The sequence below is a fragment of the Ophidiomyces ophidiicola genome (assembly GCF_022830035.1).
Source record: "Ophidiomyces ophidiicola strain CBS 122913 chromosome Unknown scaffold_17, whole genome shotgun sequence".
In the NCBI taxonomy this organism is placed as follows: domain Eukaryota; kingdom Fungi; phylum Ascomycota; class Eurotiomycetes; order Onygenales; family Onygenaceae; genus Ophidiomyces; species Ophidiomyces ophidiicola.
Genome location: NW_026054657.1, coordinates 337,887 through 359,226, shown reverse-complemented (window position 1 = coordinate 359,226; position 21,340 = coordinate 337,887). Strand labels below are relative to the sequence as shown.

Genomic DNA, 21,340 nt, shown 5'->3' with positions numbered 1-21,340 from the left:
CCACTCCAAGCAGATTGGACAACAAAAGGAGCGTTGGACCTTTTGGAAATTCCTGGACCATGGTGTGCACTTACAATAGACCCATGTACAACATTTGTCTTCTCTATTAGCGAAATGTTACAAGAGCGAAATGGTACTTCTCTCGGCCTTCCTTTGCCGCATTATTATCCGGAACTCGGGAGAGGGACTATGTCCTTGGTGTCTGCGGGTGTAACCGAGAAAAAATGTTGTTCCTCGCTATCAAGATACCCAGCTGACTTAGGGACAAATCACATATTTGTTTCGAGTTCTTTTCAGCCCCCTTTTTTCTGATTCTCGTCTCACGCCTACATTCTTTTATCCCGTGTGAGAACGTAGTATAACAGAATTCTATGAAATGGTCTTCGATCTACAAAATCTATTTATAAATTCACGAGGTTGTCTGCGACGTGTTTCCCTATCAATAACGCGCCACTTTTCGAAATGACGTCACGTGTATTTGCCACCAAGGTTGTTAGTCACCATGAGAAATGAGCAAGCAGCATTCTGCAAATTCCACTTTCTGTTGAGATTGTTTGTGGATGAAATTAACCCAGGGGCCGGTTTCTACTTCTCTTTATCATATAATCTTTAAAGTATGGGCCGGCATAAACCCACTCTTGTCCTCCAGCCACAAGCTTTCCGCAAAGATGCCCGAGCAAAGCAAGCTAAAGCTATTATCAACAAGTCTATACCTGCCCTGTTAGTATCAGATGCACGAGCTCGAAGAGGTATTGAGAGTGCGGAGTTGATCTCAGACCCTCCCCCGAACGAGGGTGGAGCGGGCTCTCAAAGCCCTAGCGAGACCACACAGTTTAATATCAGCATTCATACCGTTGACACGATTACTGCGGCACTTCGTCTCCAAATGAATTCTCCAAAGGCTACAGTTGGAGTCTTGAACATGGCCTCCCCGCTTCGGCCAGGGGGCGGTGTTTTGAACGGCGCTACATCGCAGGAAGAGTTCCTTTGTGTGCGTACCACATTATACCCTTCGTTGCACGAATCCTTTTACCGACTCCCTGAACTTGGTGGTGTGTGGACCCCAGATGTGCTGATCTTTCGAGACGGCACTTTTGAAGGGAATAATTTAGTAAAAGGGGAAAGAAAGTATATAGGGGTTGTGAGTTCGGCCATGCTCAGGTTTCCAGAAGTCGAAGAACATGGCTCATGCTATTCAAACTCTTCTGAGGGGGAAATGGCTGAAAGGAAAATGAGAGCGGTCATGAGAATATTCCAAGCAAAAAACATCGACAGTGTTGTTCTGGGCGCGTGGGGTTGCGGAGCATATGGCAATCCTGTTAAAGAGATAGCAAAGGCATGGAAAAAGGTATTACAAAATGACTGGGGAAAGAATCCTAAGGACAGGAGGAACCTTGATAGAGAAACGTGGGGGGGCATCCGGCAAGTGATATTCGCTATCAATGATATCAACATTGCTAAGGAGTTTGCCAAATATTTTGGGCGGGAGCTCGTCATGGAAAATGTAACAGATGAAGGAATTGATGAGCGTAGGAGTGACCAGAATGTGCAGGCCATAGATGAGTTAAAGAGTCGGATCGAAGGCTTGGAGGCACAGATCCCTAATATTAGGGCGGATTTATTGCGGCACCGTTTGCACGATGTATTGGTAGGGTTGAAGCTGCAGTTAGCAGGCAGGATGGCACTATGTGAGTCTAGCAATCTCAACAAGAGCTAGATTAAAGGTGCTAGGAGAAACGATCAGCAGACCAAGCTGTTCTGATCCACACCATTCCCGACGTCCATATGTTAGAAGTACATACAAGGCAGGCGGGTGGGCATTCACTGAGTAGCAGACTACAGTTGCATCTCTCTATAGCTGCTCATTATTAAAAAGATAGCAATAATAGCAGATACTGGCTAGGAAAATGTCGCGTAGAAACCCAACGAGGTTCAAATGACTTTTCGGCACGTCAAGCCGGCTCGTCGCAATTCCGGACTTAAAAATGATCCTCCGCAGTGTCCCGAGAGCGCAAAGCCGCAAACTGTCAACCTTCAATCTCCCAATTCCGTGCCACAAACAAATCTTCTCGTCCGCAAAAGATGAGAAATGGTGCCTCCCAGATAGCGAATCGATTGGCAAGGGCCAGTCGAAGCTGTCGGCTGGCAACGCCATCTCATACTATTCGATGCCTGTCCACAGCCCCCCAGAGGCAATGGTCAACGCCACTCTCAAAGACCATTGCCGACGCCATTAACGTTTGTTGAGTTCCGCATATTAATATTGGTTATCTTATGCGCCTGGCTGACAACTCCTTGTGAACTAGACTACGGGACCGGTCTCTATTGCTGCGTACATGCGGCAATGCCTGACATCCCCAGAAGGTGGCTACTATACATCTCGAGGATCGGTCGGAACCGAAGTGTTTGGGCGACGGGGGGATTTTGTTACCTCCCCCGAGATTTCTCAGATGTTTGGAGAGTTGCTGGGCGTCTGGACAGTAACGGAATGGATGGCACAGGGAAGACGGAGTAGTGGCGTTCAATTGATCGAGGTGGGCCCCGGCCGGGGCACACTCATGGCTGATATGCTTCGGGTACGTCGCGGTCCACATTTCGTAGTTATCGCGCATTGTGATGAGCAATAGCTGACCTGTTCTTTTAGTCTGTTCGAAATTTCAAAGCCTTTGCTTCAAGTATCGAAGCTGTAAACCTCATCGAGGCAAGTCCAACGCTTCGCGAAATACAGAAACAAATGCTCTGTGGTGATGCACCGATGGAGGATCTGGAATTTGGCTATCGGAGCACAAGCAAGCACCTAGGTGTTCCAGTTATATGGACGGAGCATATACGATCACTCCCGCAAAGTACGTCCTGCAGGTTTTCTCGGAAGACATAAGGGCTGACAATTGTGTTCAAACTAGGCGATAACGATGTACCTTTCATCATTTCCCATGAGTTTTTTGACGCCCTCCCTATCCATGCATTCCAATCTGTTGCGTCGCCGGCACCAAACACCATAAACACTCCTACTGGGCCTGCAACACTCCACCAACCCTTACTCTCAAGCCCAACTCAGTGGAGAGAATTAGTCGTATCAGTTAACCCGGCAACTGAGGCGCATGTTGAAAATAGGTTAGAATTCAGGCTATCACTCGCAAAGTCATCGACTCCTGCTTCACTGGTAATGCCTGAAATGTCCGACCGTTACAAGGCTCTAAAGGCGACACGAGGATCTACAATTGAGATAAGCCCTGAGAGTCAGGCTTATGTGCAAGAATTTGCGCGTCGCATTGGAGGGTCCGTGAGTGGGAGCCAAACGAGGAAGCCGGCTGGCGCCGCCTTGATTCTGGATTATGGCCCGTCCCATTCGATACCCGTCAACTCGTTACGTGGTATTAAGGACCACAAACAAGTTTCGCCATTTGCTTCACCTGGTCAGGTAGATTTGAGTGCCGATGTAGATTTCATCGCTCTTGCCGATGCTGCAATTAGTGCTAGCCCTGGTATTGAAGTTCATGGGCCTACAGAACAGGGAAGTTTCTTACAGGCTTTGGGTATTTCAGAAAGGGCAACGCAATTAATTAAACGTGCTGAGGATGTGGAGAGAAGAAGAAACATTGAGACCGGATGGAAACGGCTGGTTGAGAGGGGAGGGGGTGGTATGGGACGGATCTATAAGGCCATGGCGATAGTCCCTGAGGCCGAAGGTACAAGAAGGCCCGTTGGCTTTGGTGGCCAGGTTATAGCCTAAAGCCACGCTTGTATTTAAAAAGTACTGCAAATTTCTAGAAGAAAAACATCTTGAATTATTCGCCTTGAAGATATGTATGCCATATTTTATCATTGCCCATGCAAGATACTCTATCGCTATTTATATAAAATACTCCGTAGTGCATTCAGTACTCCAACCAAATATCTTTAACATATGCCTCTGTTAACCTCTTATCATCTCCATACTTTTCTTGCCATTTCAAAAATCCCCCATCAAGTACATAAACATCTTGACAGGGGGCCTCGGCCCCACCCTCTACCCTGGCTCTCTCCCGGGCATATTTCAGCGCTGCAGAAGGGCCACGCTGCTGGCTAAGTGCACAATGAAAAATGACTTTTTTTTTATCTTTGAGGGTTCGGATAAGCTCGGGAATATGGGCGTCGAGCGAGGAACTAGGGATCCAGGTGGAGGAGAAAATGTGACCGCCAACGTGATCTATTGGGATTGGAGGTAGAAGCATTCATTAGCAAAAGTAGGTCTAAAAAGGCACCATAATTCAAGGCTTATGAGATATACCTGAGTCCCTAACATCTATAATTGCGATTTGATCGGCATTAGAGGAGGACAGAATGAGAGAGGAGAGAACCTCTCTCGTCATGCGGGGTATGGATGCAACTGTGAGAGAAGTCATCGTGGCCCGGCAGAGGTGTCCTTTAGTGATCTAGTACTGATGTCCGGCTGCTATCGAGGCTGGTGTAATCAAGCAGGAGTGAAGATCATCCATCAGTCTTCATAATGAAGTACTCTGTACGATTCCTCGGGCTTTCCTTATCTTATCTCCAGTACAGCCAGATGACTAATTTCTCGGGGCTTTAATTTTCCAGAACCTTATTTGGCGTAACTTACTCTTTTGTCACGTGAATCAGCTATGATCGAAATTGCTGACCAGGAGGTCATAAAGGTGTGAGAAATATTATCTAACACATCCTACATCTGTTCCATATCCTATCAAACCCCGCAAAACAGTATAGCCGTCTCGTCCACGCCATTTTGGTGGCTTTTACTTCCTAATCATCCGCCATGGAGGCCCGGCGGCTGATCAATGCCTCCATCCCAAAGTCAATAATCCCGTCTGGAATTCGACATTGTTCAACTTCGATATCTCAGAACATTATACCTCGTTCATCTTTATATCGTTCAAAACTAAATTGTCTCGACCCAGCATCCTACCCCGTTTCAGTCAACTCTCTGTGGAAACGCACATTCACTGGCATACCATCCGATGCAGCCTCCACCGGACCCGCTAAGACTTCCAAACCAAATACTGCACCACCCAGATATAATCACAGCTCAACCTCGCAAGATAAACTCAGCCAAGTCGACAGCATCCTTCGTGCTATCTCCGGAAGCGGCCAGAAGAGCGAAGCGAGACCAGAACGAACGCCAATTGGGCAACACTCGCGCGGTGAAAGTCCCTGGGCACAAGATATTAGATCCGCTTTGAATATGTACGAGAAAACAAACACGTTTCGGGGAGGCCTTTCCACTTCCAAAATGTCTAGCGCGCAATTTGAACTACGTCTCTCGCCATCACTGGGGCGGACGGTGGCAGTGGATCATATTCGCGGGCTTGATGTTGCAAAAGCCTTTGTCATGATGGAGAGCCGGTGTGCTATGAATAACATACGCAACCAAGAGAGAGAGCAGAGATATCATGTTCGGAAAGGACTGAGAAAGAAGGAAAAGAGATCGCAGCGGTGGAGGAAGTTGTTCAAGGCTGCTTTTCGCGCACAGGTTATGAGATGTCAAAAACTTGTGAAGCAAGGTTGGTGAGGATTGCATTGATCACGCCGACTTGACTGGGTGTATACGGAGCTTCGCTTGGCGTATCTTAGAATACAAGCGCCTGAACATATCAAATACCTAAAACTCGCGGCATCTTTGTTCAAAAGGATGTATCATTTCTATGTATCAGTAGAAAACTCGATCACATATTTATCTCTCGTTTTCTTTATATGCAAAGGAAATTTGTTGTACACTCATGTCAATTCATCAGAACAGTTGATATATTCAGATGTCAATCTCGCTTCCCACTTGAATATCCTCCATATCCTCCTGAACTTACAGCGTTCTTGCCATCGAATCCATATCCTCCATAGCCGTTCGGCTTTGATCCGGAGCTCAGGTTGATAGATACACCATGTCCCTTTCGGCTAAAAAACCCACCTTGACCGGACGCAGAATGCCCCAAAATACCATCGCCATTCCAGAGGCGACCTTTTCTCCGCCTATATTGCTCCCAGCATAATACAATCATCCCGCCGATAGATGCAGCCACAGCAAACAGAAAACAGTTATACAAAACACTAATCAATGTCATGGGACGGTTCTGTGCTGCTACCAATGCAGATAAATCACTCTCTTGAGTCCAGCTCACTCTAAACTTAAACGTCAGGGGCTCGCCGCGAAGAACCTTTGCTCCCTCGCCCGGCTTCCACGGGTCCCAAGTGACACGCATGTTCGCCGCATCCGCCTTCTTCACATTCTTCTTCTTCTTTTTTTCCTCAGCAACGGTCTTCATCGCCGGTATTGAATACGCAGCCCCGGCAACAACTTGTCCTGGTACACGCTTCCCCTTAGCCGTCTTCTTATCATGCCGTTCAATTGACTGATGAATTAGGACATTCATATCTGACCAAATGTGCAAGTGACTTTTCTGCAGCGTTCCCTGCAACGCCATAGTCAACGGGGTAAACGGTGCAGGGGCGCCTCCATCCATGAAAGAGTCATGTGTACCTTCGCCGGTGGACGTGGGATCGTCGTGTTTGTTGGGCTCGAGGAGGGGGACAGTGGGCATGCGACATGATAAGGGAGCGTCGGAGTGAACATAGTATTCAAAAAGATGGTAGAGAGTATCTGGGAGGGAGTCGATAGTGCAGGTTACTGTCTCTGAGACACCGTAGTGGAAGGAAAGCGGATCGTGGGTCTCGTTGCAGATTGGGAATGGAATGTATTGGAGATTGCCTGAGGAGTCGCTTATCTATATAGTACGGTAAAACAAACTGTTAGATTTCAATTGCAAGGCGGAATTTCTGTAGAGTCACCGCTATGTAAATATTGTTTCAATGGATGTGATCAGCAGCGGGACGAAATTAGGGCGCATACATGTTCACCAGCATCTCTGATTGCAAAAGGAGACAATTAGCCCGAAACTCCCATTTATTCCTTAGCGCAATACTCACATAGTCCGATTTAAACAGCTAATTGGCACTTTCTCTCCATATCTATATGTGCGCTTTGCAAAATCGTGGGAATGTGTCAATTTCCCAGCATTTGCCAGCTGGCCGCAGAGGAGCAGTAGACCTGCTCCAACACATTTATGCCGTGCTAATGCTGGTGTTCTACTGTGCATTGCAGACATATCTGAACAAAAAAAAAGGTCCACTCCTTTCAAGCGTCTTAAGGAGTGGTTGCGGTTTGGGAGGTCCGCGAGCGCCTTGGAGTGTGGAACTTAGGCTTGGTTGAGATCAATCTGGCCTCACCAAAAGACAGCCCCAAGAAAAAAAAGTCGGTACTACGCCACTCCATGGAGGAATGAAGCGGATGGAACAATTATTGAAATAATATCAAATACTGTGCACCGTATTACATCGCTATCAGACCTTTGTTTAAAGTATGGGGTTTAGTATTGTTTGTTGTCTCTCCATGTTCTGCAAAAGGATAAAATCTCGTAGTACATAGTTAGTTGATTGATTGTTTGTTTTTGGACATTGTTTCTTTAACTCAAGTATCTAGTCATCATAAAATGGAGTAGGCTCGTTTATTTTCATTAAACAATACTTCGGAAAATCAGATAGAATCCTTCGCAACAAAGCCTCCCTTTAGAAGTGAGTCTACAAAAGACCGGCCTTTTTCTTGTAGGTAGCAATGAGTCCGCTTGTCGAACCATCGTGGCCGCTTCCAGCACCCTGAGTCTCCAGCTCGCTTTGGATCTTCTTCGCAAGGACCTTGCCGAGTTCGACTCCCCACTGGTCAAACGAGTTGATGTTCCAAACAGCTCCCTCAGTGAAGGTAACGTGCTCATAGTATGCAATAAGGGCTCCAAGAGCGCCAGGTGTAATTTTCTGCGCCAAAATCGAGGTAGTTGGACGGTTGCCAGTGAAAGTCTTGTGGGGAACAAGGTCATCCGAAGCACCTTCGAGACGAACCTGATCCGGAGTTTTTCCAACCATCAGTGCTTCAGCCTGGGCAAGGAAATTCGAAGCAAGCATGCGCTGGTGTTTGCCACCGTCAACTGGGTTATGTGACTCGGCAGCCATGATGAAGTCGGCGGGAATAAGCTTGGTACCCTGGTGAAGAAGTTGGAAGAAGCTGTGTTGAGCGTTGGTGGCAGGTTCACCAAACAAAATTGCGCCAGTAGAGTATTTAACAAAATCGCCAGATCGGGTGATGGCCTTGCCATTGCTCTCCATGGATAATTGCTGAAGATAAGCAGGGAATCTGTGCAAATACTGATCGAAAGGAGAAACTAGGTGGGTTTGGGCGCCAAAGAAATCGCTATACCAAACACTCAAAAGCCCTCCAAGGACCGGGATGTTCTGCTCTAGAGGGGTTTCCAAGAAATGCTTGTCCATGGCATGAGCGCCGGCCAGAAATTGGTGGAAATTGTCGAAGCCGATATAGAGAGCAACAGACAGGCCAATTGCACTCCACACGGAGTATCGCCCACCAACCCACGACTCAAAGCCAAACATGTTCTTTTTGTCAATGCCGAACTTCGTAACTTCAGCTTCGTTCGTAGAGAGAGCGACAAAATGCTTAGCAATATGTGCTTCGTCCTTAACGCTATCGAGGAACCAGGTTTTCGCAGTCTGGGCATTGGTAATGGTCTCAGCAGTGGTGAAAGTCTTGGACGCGATCAAGAAGAGAGTAGTCTCAGGGTCGGATTCTTTCAGTGCCTCGACTACATGGGTCCCATCTATATTAGAAACGAAGTGGAGGGTGAGGTTGCGGTCGGCATATGGCTTTAAAGCCTCCGAGACCATAACGGGGCCACTAGTTCATTGGCTTTAGTATTTCAGGTACTTTTGTGTCAGAGGTTCGAAGCATACATACAGGTCTGAACCACCAATCCCAATGTTGATAATAGTCTTGATCTTCTTCCCAGTGTATCCTTTCCATTCGCCATTCCTAACCTGCTCTGAAAACTCTTTCATATGCTGCAAGACGGCATTGACTTCCTCGACGACGCTCTTTCCATCGACCTGCATTGGCGAGTTGGACGTATTTCGCAAGGCGACATGGTATACGGCACGATTCTCTGTGAAATTAATGGCATCTCCTTTGAACATATCATCTCGAAGTTTCTCGACGCCGGCCTCCTTAGCTAAGTTGACAAGGAGCTTAAAGGTCTCGTCAGTGATAAGATTCTTTGAGAAATCAAAAAGAATCTCTGAACTGTCTGCAGGGTTGCTGAAAGTGCGAGAGAATTTGTTGAATCGTTCGGAGTCCTGCTGGAACTCATCTTTCAGGGAAATATCCTTCCCAGTGGTGGCATGATACTCCTCAAGGAGCTTCCAAGCACTAAGGGAGGAGGCTTGGTCGAAGCCAGGCATGGTGGGGTTAAGTGAATAAATTGCTTGAAAAGTTACGGCCGCAAAAAGAGGCAAATGCCTTCACAGAATATGGGTATTTATCAAGGAGAATCTAGATACAAAATCAGAAGTGTGGGGAGATAGAAAGATGAGAAGCAGGAGGAGGGAGGTTGAGGAGAGATTTTTCTGTTATGGTGTTACCCGCCTGGAGCACACAAGGTGTTATGAGGTAATCGCGGGGGTTGCCATGCCCCGCTCCAAGCCGCTCTAGCCCTAATCCAGAGCCCTATAGCTGAATAATAAAGCAATGGCCAGCCCGTAACGGTTCGTGCGACAGGAAGCATCCGGCGGCACCTGAGTTTGTTGGAGAAGGCGATGCATGAAATTGGACTGCGGTATTATTTTGCACGCCCAATGAATTCATGATCTTGCTGAACACAATATCCATTCACCATCTACCCTGGAATAGCTCAAATGCAGTATCTAGTTATCTACAGAAAATTTCGAAGAAATCCAAGCAAAGCAACCACAAACACGGCTCCCTGAACAGAGCTTTGAGGATTAGCAGCACCCGTAAAAATCGGCGCATCCGTCGGCACTGTGGAGACAGTCGGAATTATGGTACTCGTGGTCGTCATATTGGGTCTTCCAGTTGGATACGGGCAAATAGTCGTGGTGACGACAATCACAGGCGGATGAACTGCAGCGGGAGAGCTGGGTGACGGTGCCTGGCTGGTGATGACAGATGGTTGCTGCGGCATCTTCGAGTTTAATGTGGGTTTTATGGATATACTGAGTTTAACGGCACACTCCTCGACAGAAAGACCCTTGGGACTGTCAGCAACTTCGAGTCCAGGGCGTGCTTTGTCTGTACTTACATTAGGACAGCATTTGCCTGCAGTCAAACAAAATGACCCCACTGGACAGGCGTCTAGCTAAGACATCAGCATGCATTGTTCTTTACAAGCCGGATGCTACTTACATCCTTCCTTGCAGCAAGTGTCGCCCTCGGCAGCACTATAGCAAACCCCGCTGGCGGCGCATTCGGAGAACCCAGCTCCGAAGGCATCACCACAAGACTTTCCAGTGCCAGGCGAAGTACCAGGAGCAAACGAGCTGTCCTTTTTATCTCCACGCCCAAGCAATACTCCGATGTGGGGCGGCTCGGTTTTACTCCAGCTCTTCCCAACAGCGCTGCCAATCAACATAAAAGCGAACGAGACAAGCTGAACACGCATGGTTGCTCTGGGCTTATATGTAAATATAAGATAGAATTTGGGATGGTATTATTCCGGGCTCGGTCTGGGTTTAGGAGAGTGATAAAATGGTAAAGGTAGTCAGATAGTATGGGCCTGCGAAAAATGTCTTATTATTATCGATAGCAAACATGCCTGGAATGCTGGATTTCAACCATTTATGAAGCTTTCTAGCGGCACTAATTGTGAATGATCCTCATCGCATAGGCAAATTCACTACAAAAGTTTAGAACACCCAAGCATAGAAGCTGATTGGAAGAGTCATTTTTGGACAGGAGATATATTTAACAACATTCACTGACTCTTGTTACTTCTATCCTATGAGAGAATGTAGAAACCCAAAACAAAGTACAATGTAAAACAGTTGTCTGCCCAGTTGTTGACCTGGATGTTTGATCATCACAGAATAGGTTTTACACAGGGGTGGCTGGCCTGTTATTGGCGGCCTCGGGTGTCAGTGGCCCACTGCATAGGGGTGTCGGCGCGTAAAAAGCTTAGCAGGCTTCCCTGGAGCAAGGGGCTATTTTAGGTATCGAGCTCTAAACCCGTCAACGCTACGGAGTACATCTGAGAAAAGAAACAGTTCATATTATTATCCCGAAAAAAAATATATGTAAAGTAGAGTCTAGATTCAAGCGGGGGTCGTCAACTGCTACCAATGAGCTACCCTTCCTTGCTGCTCAGCATTATTTGCATAAATCCTCGTTCAACTAATAAGTCCAGAACCATGTTCCCAAACTCAACTGCGGTGTACTTATGTTTTTGTCCTCTCCAGCAGGAAGAAGAAAACTCTAATGGAGCTGTGCAGAATTAATGCCTTATTGAAGGATAATTGCCACGCCTGTTTGCTAATCCTTAGGTCACACTGACGCCTGGACGCGGTCCTCTTTGCAGGACTCAGGTCGACAGCCCTGAGCCAAAATACTTGCTAGACGATTTTTCTCCCACATCTCAACTATGGGAGCAATTTCAACGGAGGTGACAACAATGAAAATACTGATTATCACTCCAATCTAATATATTATGGCATATACTGGCATGTACGCCATCTAGCCTGAATAAGAGGCTCCTTTCCCAAATTAAAAAAGCCAGCGTTATCGCTGGGAAATAGAGCCTAGCTGCACTCACAACCCCTTAGGATTCCTGGGGAGTTTCGACTCAACGGGGAGTATGGCTTTTGATCCAGTCCACATACAGGCCAACTCTTGTGTACAGCCTTGGCTGGGCAGCCACTCCACATCTTTTAGCCTTTGATACAATTCCATGAAGCACTCTGCGCCTTCTATCATACAGAGGGCCCCCAAGATCGCCAATGCAGGCATCTCTGCCATCTGCGCCTGCACATATATGATGATCGTTGACATGATCATATATTGTCCGACAATGAATACGCGAAATAACGGGGACCGTCACCCTTCGCAACCTGGAAGCGGTTTCATTTGGTTTGGCTTCGTTTGTTGTTCCCCTATTTCAAGAATGAGCGCTATGCCTTCTAGTCGAGGAAAAGAATATACGCACCATCCCGCTGTTACTCCTTGGAACCCAGGGGAGAGATCTGATCCTTGATTAGGAAGCCTGGCGTAACGGGTTCTTATCAGAGTCTGTCGTATGGGGGTTTTCAATATCAAAATCGCAATGTCACCAAACAAGGAGGAGTTTCCTCGCGGGGTAATAAAAGACTCTACAACGGCTTCTCTTCCCCCCTTGTCCCATTGCTATAGACCATTTAGCACAATGACTGACACAATTAGGAAGATGCTTTTACCAAGGACCCCGCGCGGACCTTATAAACGACTGTCTCGTTGCGTGGGGGAACGCATTGGGCTGCCGTAATAGCAACCTTGGGACCGATCAATGTAGCTCCACAACTTCGCTTTCCATTCACTGATGTACTAAGCATGGAAGGGAGTTGACCATATCTGGCCGCGGTTCCGCCAATAATTCTGGGGCTTGCAGATTCATCGCCGGGGAACGCTGCTGCCATTAATGCGACTGGCATCGCGAGGAGGGTAACCACTGTCGAAAGAGGTGCCATTATTTGGACGCCAGTGACATTTGCTTATTTGTTGTTTGGCGTTGTTCCAAGCGGCGTTTAGGTCAAAAATGGAATTTTTAACAGTCGAGCTCTCTGCAAGAATTTGGCTCATTTCCGACTGCGCAGCGTTTATATATTTAACCCCAGTTGCATATCTCACATGTCGGTCAAAGTTCAGGCCAAGATTTATATATACGTAATCCAACGGCCGGGCCGCTTCATTGTCTTGATCTTTCACTAGTTTCTCCCATGGAATTAGCTTCTTCTGTGTTAAGGCATAGGAACTGTAACGTTCCCCACAAGGTATGGACGGCTGGTGAACACTAAACAGTATTCTTTGTATTTTGGAGCATCGCATCACTGTTCGGGTTGTTGTAAAGGGAGGGAGGCCGTATCTGGAGAATTGTCAGGATAAAAATGAGCGTAGAGGCCAAGCACTGATAAAAAGAATATATATCGGTAGATACTTAGATACGAAAAGTGGATAAGGCAATGCTTCTGGAGGTAGTTAGTTATTCTTGCATGCTTGGCCAGAATTTTATTATTTCTCCAGAAGGTCCAAGGCTCCAATAATAATGTCATGTCCATCCATGAGCATCATGTGTGTCTGCCGCACGGGCCTCTCCTTCGATGGTGACATGTTGTGGAACCAAAGTCACAGTCAGGGCGAGAATCAACGGCATAGGACAAGAAATGCACGGATTGCAACGAGAGTGGACCTAGGTTCTTTGGAGCCGAATCCAAACCTCACCCTGTGCAATTCACCAACACCACAGCAAGAAGAACATTGTGTGGAAGTAAATCAATTATTCTGCTATCGCAATGCAATGCCTTTGTAAGGAGTAGTTTTGGCCTTGCTACTTGAGGGTTTTCGGTAAATATTGCGTGCACCTGTGATTCTGTATTACGCGGCTTCATTTCGTCTGGAGTCGAGCGGGTGGTAATGAACGTCATAATGAACCATCGTTGCCATGAATATATTTTGGAACTGTTGTGCATGGACTTTCAGTCGGCTACAAGTCAGCGCAGCTAACTTAAGTACCTGCTAAATGGATCTGTGGCGCAACAACAAAGTACGGAAAATATATAAATCCCGAGATTATGTAATTCTAACTATCACGTGTATTTACACCCTGTTTGCTCAAATTGCAATCACGCCAAAGCTCCAGAATTTCCTCGCAACCGCCCATTCTTAGGACGGCTCCCAGCTTCAGACAGCAACGACTTTGCGGATACCCAGTTGTACGACACCTCCTAAACCAACCTCCCCCTGTGACTTTGTCCCTGGATGCGCGTTAGCCGATAACTGAGGAAACCGAATCGTTTGCGCAACAATATGTATAATCCGTACCAACGTAGGAGTTCCAATTGACAATACTTACTCACTTTCTTTGATATTTATTGACCACGCGTGGTACTGATCTCTTTTTTAGATTCTGGGCCCTTTGGAAGGCCCCCAGACTACCCAGGGTTTGGAGCTCCTCCAGGCACAGGTGTGTCATTCTCGCATATCTTGTTACCTTTCGTATATCTCATTTATTAACCGTTCTCTAGCTCCTCCCGGTATGTCCGCTCCCGGCACCGGCCCGCCACCGGGAATGCAGCAAGCCAACGGTCCCCAGCCTGGACATCCAGGATTTCCGCCAAACTTCCAGCCTCCTGCGAACATGCCTAATATAAACTTCTCTGCTCCTGTGATTCGTCTTGGAACATCTGGCCCATCAAAATCTTCGACCCCACTAGATGGCCGTGACAAAGGTTCTGATACCCGGCGCGGTGCGGGGTTGGGCTCCATAGAATCTCAGCGCCAAAACATACGTGAGGCAATGCTTCAACTGCAGCCACCTACAAAGGATGAAGTCGTTCGCACCATTTTTATAGGTGGAATTACGGAGGGTATTAGCAGCGATGAAGAAGTTGAGCGAATACTCCGAACTGCTGGAAATTTAAGGCGCTGGATCAGGGCTACGGATGCGGATGAGAAACCTTGTAAATTTGGTTTCGCAGAGTACGAAGACCCTCATAGTTTAAATACGGCTATCGAAGTGCTAAGGGATGTGGAAGTACCTGTAAAGCGACAGCAGCCTCCCACTGAGGAAGGAAATATCTCACCGGAGTGTGAGAAAAGCAAATTATTAGTATGCCTTGTTCTTTCTCCTACTTCTGTTCTTTTTTTAACCCCTCCGCTAACAAATCTCTCTAGGTTGTAGTTGATGAGAGTTCATTAAAATATATTGATCAATACAAGGCGAGCAGTAATTATGACTCCGAAGCCGGTCAGTCACGTATTGAGTCTGCACGGGGGGCCTTATCTGCGATTTTATCTGAAATCCAAAGTCCTTCCGCTGAAAAGGACACAACGAAGCCTGCTGATCGTGATGGAGATATTACGATGACTGATACCAATGGCCACGATACTGCAAATACTGAGGTTGTGACAATTCCTATTACTGTTGAAGATGAGTTATCGGACATACCACCCGAGATGAGAGAAACTGTCGCGAAAGAAATTGCAGCCTTTCGTGAAAGGAGCAACCGTCGAGATCTTGAACGATTAAAGAGGGAGGAGGAGATAGAGTCTTTAGAGAAATCAAGGCCCGGTGCTTCGCGGATCAATAGGCTATCCTCACCCCCACTAAGTGCGCCAACTGGTCCTTCTGGAATACCATCAGGCCCGCGTGACAGGGGTATCTTGAATGCGCCCTCAGGCCCCAAGGGATTCGGCCATCAGATACCTAAAGATTACCATAAGGGCGTGTCATTTGTTGGTGGTATTGGCGTCAATGAGGAGGAAGAAGATACCGATGCTAGCGACGCAGAACTTGAAAGGAGACGCCATGCAAAAACTACTACTGAGGCTGAAAAGCACTTTTTGGATCAAGAGAGACGCTGGCTCAACCGTGAGCGTAGTAGAGCTGCGGCCGTTGAACGAGAAAAGAACCGTGATAAAGACGAAGAGAAACGCTTAGAGGATGAGAAGCAAGCCATGGCCAAGCGTCTCAGAGAATGGAATGATGATGTCGAAGCAAGTCGTAAGGTAGAAGAATATTATTCCGACCGTGGATTGTGGATTCGAAACCGAGCAGCTTTCCGAAATCGTGAAATGGCGTTGGATGAAGCCGACCGATCCAGTGAAGCTCGGGAGAAGGCTCGAGTTGTGCAACAAAGAGAACGGGCGCGCGGACTGGCGGATGACTTCCTCGCCCGTCAAGCTGAAGAACTGGAGACTCGCGCACAGGCACCGAGAGAGCCCCAGCGATTCAAGCTTTCCCTTGGCGCCGCCGCTCAAAAGGTCCAAGCTTCTACCAAACGCAGAACTGTTGCCGAAGTCGAAGGTCTCTTGGAGGATGAAGAAGACACAAATGCTACTGCAAAACGTCCTCTCACGGCTATTAAGTTTGATACCGCCGCTGAAGTCGCTGGTCTTAATGACGAAGAACGCGCTCAGGCGGCCAGACAGCTTGCTGCTGAGATACCACTAGATAAGGAAGGGCTGTGGAGTTGGGATGTTAAATGGGAGTTTGTCGACGAATCTGTTCTTGGTGACCAGCTCAAGCCATTTGTCGAGAAGAAGATCATGGAATACCTCGGTGTTCAAGAGCAAATGTTGGTGGACGTTGTGGAAGAGCATGTGCGCAAGCGAGGTTCTCCACAGGAATTAGTGGAACAACTGGAGGGAGTAAGTTTTTTCTAGCCGTCCTCTTTTTAACAACGATGTCTTTACTGACAATATCTCTAGGCGCTCGACGAGGAAGCCGAGGTTCTAGTCAAAAAGCTTTGGCGAATGATCATATTCTTTTCCGAAAGCGAGAAAAGAGGTCTTACAGGATAGTTATTATTGATATTCGTCTATTAATTTGCTATAATGAAGACAATATGGCGTCAACCAGTATGTTCGATGAACTGCGGAAGCCTATTTCAGGCATACTTGCTTCTCCAATGATCTTCCTGCGAGTCGACTTATATATGAATTGGTTTGCTTTCGTGGGCGATCGTGTAATTATATCCGAAATCGATATTCTACCAAACCATCCTGCCCCCGAAAGGGCAAGAATTCGAAGTAAGCACAACCAAGTGTGGAGTATGTGAGTTTCTGTAATGCTGTACGGAGTATCCCAGGATTTATATCCTTTCTTTTCTGTCATGACATGGTATTTACTATCGGCGCAAGGGTTATCTGATAGAATCATCCTTCTCTAATTTTCATTAGACTACATAAGTACAGCATTTCTAAAGTATTTGATGACCTTAGAATGTACGTAAGTCAATGAACATCTCCCTCTGGTGGCCTGTTTGCAATAGTGCTGGGTGATATTGGATATATTGTACTGCTTATTTTCTTAAGAGACAAACATGTCACCATGGGAAGCGAAGCAGTTGCAGAAGAAACAAATGTAAGCGTAAACTCTGTTCGCTAATCCTTTCATCTCATCGCCACTGTATGCCGAATATTTTTGAGGCAGTCTTCTTCGCAAGATTCGCCTCAGCAGCGGCGTTTTCGAGAAATATTCGTTTATGGCCTATGATGTGTGAGTAGCACCCCTCAAGAAAGGACTAGAAACATTTACCTGCAACGTCAAGCGCGAGAAGGTGATACTTATATTCGCCTTCATCCCGAGCCTTTATCAAGTGAACACGGACAACACCATCATTGAGAGGTCCGGTAACGTTGAAATGCATTTTAATGTGCTCATTTCCTAGCCGGTCGCGCTCCAGGGTTGTTCTATGGGCTCGGGACATCAGTAAAGGGCAAAAACCACACGCCAAAGGCATATCTGTATTCTCACGCTATAGGCCGATTTCGAGTCCATTTATTCCATGACGCTTCACCATAAGCCCTAATTTCTTTGGGGTTTCCTAAAGCTTCTATGCATTTAGGGTCATCCTTGATCCGATCAACAACACGGTTGAAGGTCCTCGTCTTGCTATCGGGCGCAAATACGTCCGTATACAAGAACGTAAAAACAGCCCCTGTCATGACGACACCGGCAAGTATAACAAGAAAGTTGGCTGATTGTTGCGTTGCACGCGCCGCCTTTTCCCTGCGAGACAGCTCGCCCCATCTTATCCGACCATCATCGCTTGCAACGGTTATTTGTTTCCTCGTGGTGCCGCTGGAGGGCCCCCCTGAGCTACTATGAGTGGCATACCGTCGTGAGCATGCGATGGTCAATCTGGATGGGGTGGTGGCGCGCGGTGAAGTCGACGGAATCGCTTTAATCCACGATCGTCGAATTCGCGCAGCTGTCATCTTCGCACGAAGTAGCGCTCCAAAATGGGCCCATCGATCAAGGGAGAGAACGAGATAGTAGTGGGGTGCCGGGCATTTGGTAATTGAGGACTGGCTTTTTGAGAGCTTGCCTGAGTATATGGTTAGTTAGTGAAACTTGAAGACTTTCCGCTTCAGTTGATGAAGGTGAGTTTTTAGGTTCTTGGCAAAGCTTTGAGCCGCAATTGCTCCGTACTTATTTAAGTCTTGATGCACCCGAGCTTCTTTTACACGGTGGTTCAAGGGGTATGACTAGATATTTCCCCAGATGGAGCTGTTGGCAGCTTAAATCTCTAAATAGAGTTGCTGTCTATTTCAATTCATTGAAATGTGATGTCGCATGTAGCTTGCATTTACTACGGAGTACATAATTGGAATATATAAAGAAACAATAGCGCCCAGAGAAACACAGGATATTTACTCCATAACTACCGTATTTTGCGCTAGCTATTCCGATTTCTTGGTCAACCTTGATGTCCTCAATTTTCTGGGCAATGAAATTCAGCATACTGCATACCGTCATCTTCAAAGCAGTTCATATGGATTATCAACTTCACAGGGCAAGAGAAATTGTCCATACATATATACTTGAGCAGAAACTGTAGGACTCAAGGTCTTGAATACTCCATATGTCAGATGGTTTTGGGTTGTTGGGATAGAGACCTGAGAGAAAGTGCCTCCCAATGTACTTGGTACTAAACAAATTGATTGACGGATATATTTTGCTCGGTATATGCATATCTAAAAGAGTAACAAAAGTAGCTGCAGCTGAGCTAGGAAAAGTAGGTACGTACTGGCCGTGGGAGAATATAAAATGTTATAGCATGGATGTGGTGTATATACTCTGTAGTCATAGCATAAAGATGGGCGAGCCTCATCCTCTGTAATCTTATTTGCACATTCACTTGGTACCTAGGCGATACGATACCTTGTTTTTAATGAGATGTGCATAATCGGTCTGATTCGGTCCTGCAACATGAGTAAACTCTGGGACTTGATCCAATAGCGCTTCGACAGCGTCAACTCCTGCAAGAAGATATTCGGTCAAAGTATAGGTAGGAGCTGCAAGAATCAGCATCCAGCCAGAGCGCATGTCGGTACAGCCTGCTGTCTCTTATATGAAGGAAAAGGGTGGCCAGTCCATCTGTTCAAAGTTTCTCATCGGCATCGCTGGATGAGGAAAAGTGTCTTTTTGGGAAGTTGGTGGGGAGGCTTCCATGCACAAATCAAAAGCTTTTCGGAACCCACATTAACCCCAATATGGGCATCGACGCGTATTATTTACAATGTATTACACAGTTTTGGAAGTAAGTTTCAAGACATTGCCAATAATATGTATGGTATGGTACGTAGTGTTAGTCAGCATCGGTGCCCCTATTGTTCCTCCGTGCCCACAGGCCGCGGGCTCAGACAGAGCGCCCGATGAGGCCAGCATCGAAACAACTCCTTTTCGGAATAAACACCGACCACGCTGCCTGCCATTCTCTTTGCAAAGGTGGAATCACCACATTCTTAAAATCCTTAGCGGGCATTTCTATTTCTATTCTCACCATGAGTGCTACGAAAGCACAATCTCAAAAGATCTTTGAAAAACTAAAGGCCAAACCTGCAAACAAGGTCAGTCACGCCGTTCAATATTGAGTCTACAACGCTCACTGTTAACTCAATCGTAGCTATGCTTTGATTGTGGCTCAAAAAACCCGACGTGGTCTTCAGTTCCCTTGGGAATATATCTTTGTCTTGATTGCTCTTCCAACCATCGAAACCTCGGCGTCCACATTTCGTTCGTTCGCTCAACAAACCTAGATCGTGAGCCCTACAGGAACCGAATTCAGATCCTGAGATAGTACTAATTTCGTGTAGAATGGCAATGGGACCAACTGCGCGTTATGAAGGTGGGAGGCAATGAGTCTGCCACCAAATATTTCCAGTCACATGGCGGAACCGCCGCCCTCGCAAGCAAGGATCCGAAAGTCAAATACACGTCCAATGCTGCCGTGAAATATAAGGAAGAATTAAAAAGACGGGCGGCTTTAGATGCACAAGAGTATGGTGCTAGCTTTCCAATCATTTAAGTGATTATATTAATTCCGAACTTGCGCAGATATCCCAACGAGGTCGTTATTACAGATGTTGTGGCTACCGGAACGCCAGACGGAGCTTCAACACCTGCCGGCGAACCAGATGACGATTTCTTTTCCTCGTGGGATAAACCGGTGATTAAAAGACCAAGCAACCCCCCTTCTCGGACATCTACTCCAAGCGGACAGCGCGCTGGTTCTCCGTTTCTTAATCCGAGTGCCTCTGGAAATGGTACGAATCGCTCCAAGTCTCCTCTATCGGCTTCGGATAAGAGTGGCGATGCATCTCCTCCGGTTGTTGCCATCCGTTCAAACACCGCGGTTCGCAAGGGCGCTTCTGGTGGAGCAAAAAAAGGTATACTCGGTGCAAAAAAGGGACCTAAGCTTGGAGCAAAGAAAATTGCTGGCCCAGAGGTCATTGATTTTGAAGAAGCGGAAAAAAAAGCAAAGGAAGAAGCCGAGCGTATTGAAAAATTGGGCTACGACCCAGAAGCTGAGCAAGAAGAAACGAAGAGCAAGATTGTCTCACCCACACCGGTCAGTCCTAATAGGTCGAGCCTAAACACATCTATAGGGCATGAGAGGAAGTCGAGCGACATTGAACGGCTTGGTATGGGCGTTGGCCGGCTAGGATTTGGCCAAGTTGGAAAACCAAAAGCACCTGCTCCTAAAAGACTTGGATTTGGTGCTGTTGGCCATGCAAAACCTACAGTTGATGGTACGCTCCTAGTTTGATTATCACACTTCATTTTTACTGCAACTAACCAAACCTTGAAGATGAGGAATTGGAATACACCCGGTCAAAATTCGGTGGCCAAAAGGGCATTTCGTCCGATGAGTTTTTCGGCAGAAACCAATTTGGCTCAGCCGCTCAAGCCGAAGCTAAAGCTCGATTGGCCGGTTTCGAGGGTGCAACATCTATATCCAGCAATGCATACTTTGGCCGACCCGAAGAAGAGCAAGTAGAGGACTATGGAAATTATGGAGACTTAGAAACCGCTGCTAAGGATTTTGTGCGAAAATTCGGCATCACAGCTGGTGACGATTTGGAGCATCTTACCCACGCTTTGGGTGAAGGGGCTACCAAATTGCAAGGCAAGTATTCACTGGTTTTAAGATTATTATTATGTGCTGACGTGCTCTATAGATGCTATTCGGACCTATTTGAATAGTTGAGCGATTCCCAAACGCTGTCCCACTCGTTATTCAATGAATATATTCATATCTAACATTCATGCCTAACTAGGATGAGGATTCCCCCCAATTGGACACCCTACCTGGCAGCATCCGACGTGCTCCCTTTTTTTTTCCTTTGACTTCAGCTGTGGAATCATCCAGGTGTTGAATTAGCAGAACAAAAGTTCCTGCAATTAGGCTATGTTCTTCTAGATTGGTTGCTTCGACTTTTGTA

General features: G+C 46.8%; 9 protein-coding genes across 9 annotated transcripts; 5 read left to right on the top strand and 4 right to left on the bottom strand.

The window, feature by feature from the left end:
• Positions 1 to 616: 616 nt before the first annotated feature.
• Positions 617 to 1,717, top strand: LOZ57_004345 (uncharacterized protein; the record flags this gene model as incomplete). Its single annotated transcript, XM_049253389.1, has 1 exon — positions 617 to 1,717. The coding sequence occupies one exon, from the start codon at positions 617 to 619 to the stop codon at positions 1,715 to 1,717; it is 1,101 nt and encodes a 366-aa protein (XP_049107735.1).
• A 365-nt stretch (positions 1,718 to 2,082) lies between these two features.
• LOZ57_004344 (uncharacterized protein) lies at positions 2,083 to 3,733 on the top strand (the record flags this gene model as incomplete). Its single annotated transcript, XM_049253388.1, has 4 exons — positions 2,083 to 2,238; positions 2,307 to 2,576; positions 2,645 to 2,846; positions 2,904 to 3,733. 4 exons carry the CDS (start codon positions 2,083 to 2,085, stop codon positions 3,731 to 3,733), a joined length of 1,458 nt encoding a protein of 485 aa, XP_049107734.1.
• Positions 3,734 to 4,774: 1,041 nt separating this feature from the next.
• Positions 4,775 to 5,527, top strand: LOZ57_004343 (uncharacterized protein; the record flags this gene model as incomplete). Its single annotated transcript, XM_049253387.1, has 1 exon — positions 4,775 to 5,527. The coding sequence occupies one exon, from the start codon at positions 4,775 to 4,777 to the stop codon at positions 5,525 to 5,527; it is 753 nt and encodes a 250-aa protein (XP_049107733.1).
• Positions 5,528 to 5,771: 244 nt separating this feature from the next.
• LOZ57_004342 (uncharacterized protein) lies at positions 5,772 to 7,106 on the bottom strand (the record flags this gene model as incomplete). Its single annotated transcript, XM_049253386.1, has 3 exons — positions 5,772 to 6,734; positions 6,860 to 6,875; positions 6,937 to 7,106. The coding sequence occupies 3 exons, from the start codon at positions 7,104 to 7,106 to the stop codon at positions 5,772 to 5,774; spliced, it is 1,149 nt and encodes a 382-aa protein (XP_049107732.1).
• Positions 7,107 to 7,587: 481 nt separating this feature from the next.
• Positions 7,588 to 9,309, bottom strand: PGI1 (glucose-6-phosphate isomerase; the record flags this gene model as incomplete). The annotated part of the gene is made up of 2 exons (XM_049253385.1): positions 7,588 to 8,749; positions 8,810 to 9,309. 2 exons carry the CDS (start codon positions 9,307 to 9,309, stop codon positions 7,588 to 7,590), a joined length of 1,662 nt encoding a protein of 553 aa, XP_049107731.1.
• A 470-nt stretch (positions 9,310 to 9,779) lies between these two features.
• Positions 9,780 to 10,526, bottom strand: LOZ57_004340 (uncharacterized protein; the record flags this gene model as incomplete). The annotated part of the gene is made up of 2 exons (XM_049253384.1): positions 9,780 to 10,156; positions 10,271 to 10,526. 2 exons carry the CDS (start codon positions 10,524 to 10,526, stop codon positions 9,780 to 9,782), a joined length of 633 nt encoding a protein of 210 aa, XP_049107730.1.
• Positions 10,527 to 13,915: 3,389 nt separating this feature from the next.
• LOZ57_004339 (uncharacterized protein) lies at positions 13,916 to 16,411 on the top strand (the record flags this gene model as incomplete). The annotated part of the gene is made up of 5 exons (XM_049253383.1): positions 13,916 to 13,934; positions 14,013 to 14,072; positions 14,134 to 14,717; positions 14,783 to 16,258; positions 16,319 to 16,411. 5 exons carry the CDS (start codon positions 13,916 to 13,918, stop codon positions 16,409 to 16,411), a joined length of 2,232 nt encoding a protein of 743 aa, XP_049107729.1.
• Positions 16,412 to 17,007: 596 nt separating this feature from the next.
• On the bottom strand, positions 17,008 to 18,941 carry TIM21 (mitochondrial import inner membrane translocase subunit tim21; the record flags this gene model as incomplete). The annotated part of the gene is made up of 4 exons (XM_049253382.1): positions 17,008 to 17,099; positions 17,148 to 17,302; positions 17,367 to 17,940; positions 18,761 to 18,941. The coding sequence occupies 4 exons, from the start codon at positions 18,939 to 18,941 to the stop codon at positions 17,008 to 17,010; spliced, it is 1,002 nt and encodes a 333-aa protein (XP_049107728.1).
• A 458-nt stretch (positions 18,942 to 19,399) lies between these two features.
• Positions 19,400 to 21,101, top strand: GLO3 (ADP-ribosylation factor GTPase activating protein, ER-Golgi transport; the record flags this gene model as incomplete). The annotated part of the gene is made up of 6 exons (XM_049253381.1): positions 19,400 to 19,465; positions 19,522 to 19,657; positions 19,712 to 19,895; positions 19,953 to 20,647; positions 20,707 to 21,028; positions 21,077 to 21,101. 6 exons carry the CDS (start codon positions 19,400 to 19,402, stop codon positions 21,099 to 21,101), a joined length of 1,428 nt encoding a protein of 475 aa, XP_049107727.1.
• Between the last annotated feature and the right edge of the window lie 239 nt (positions 21,102 to 21,340).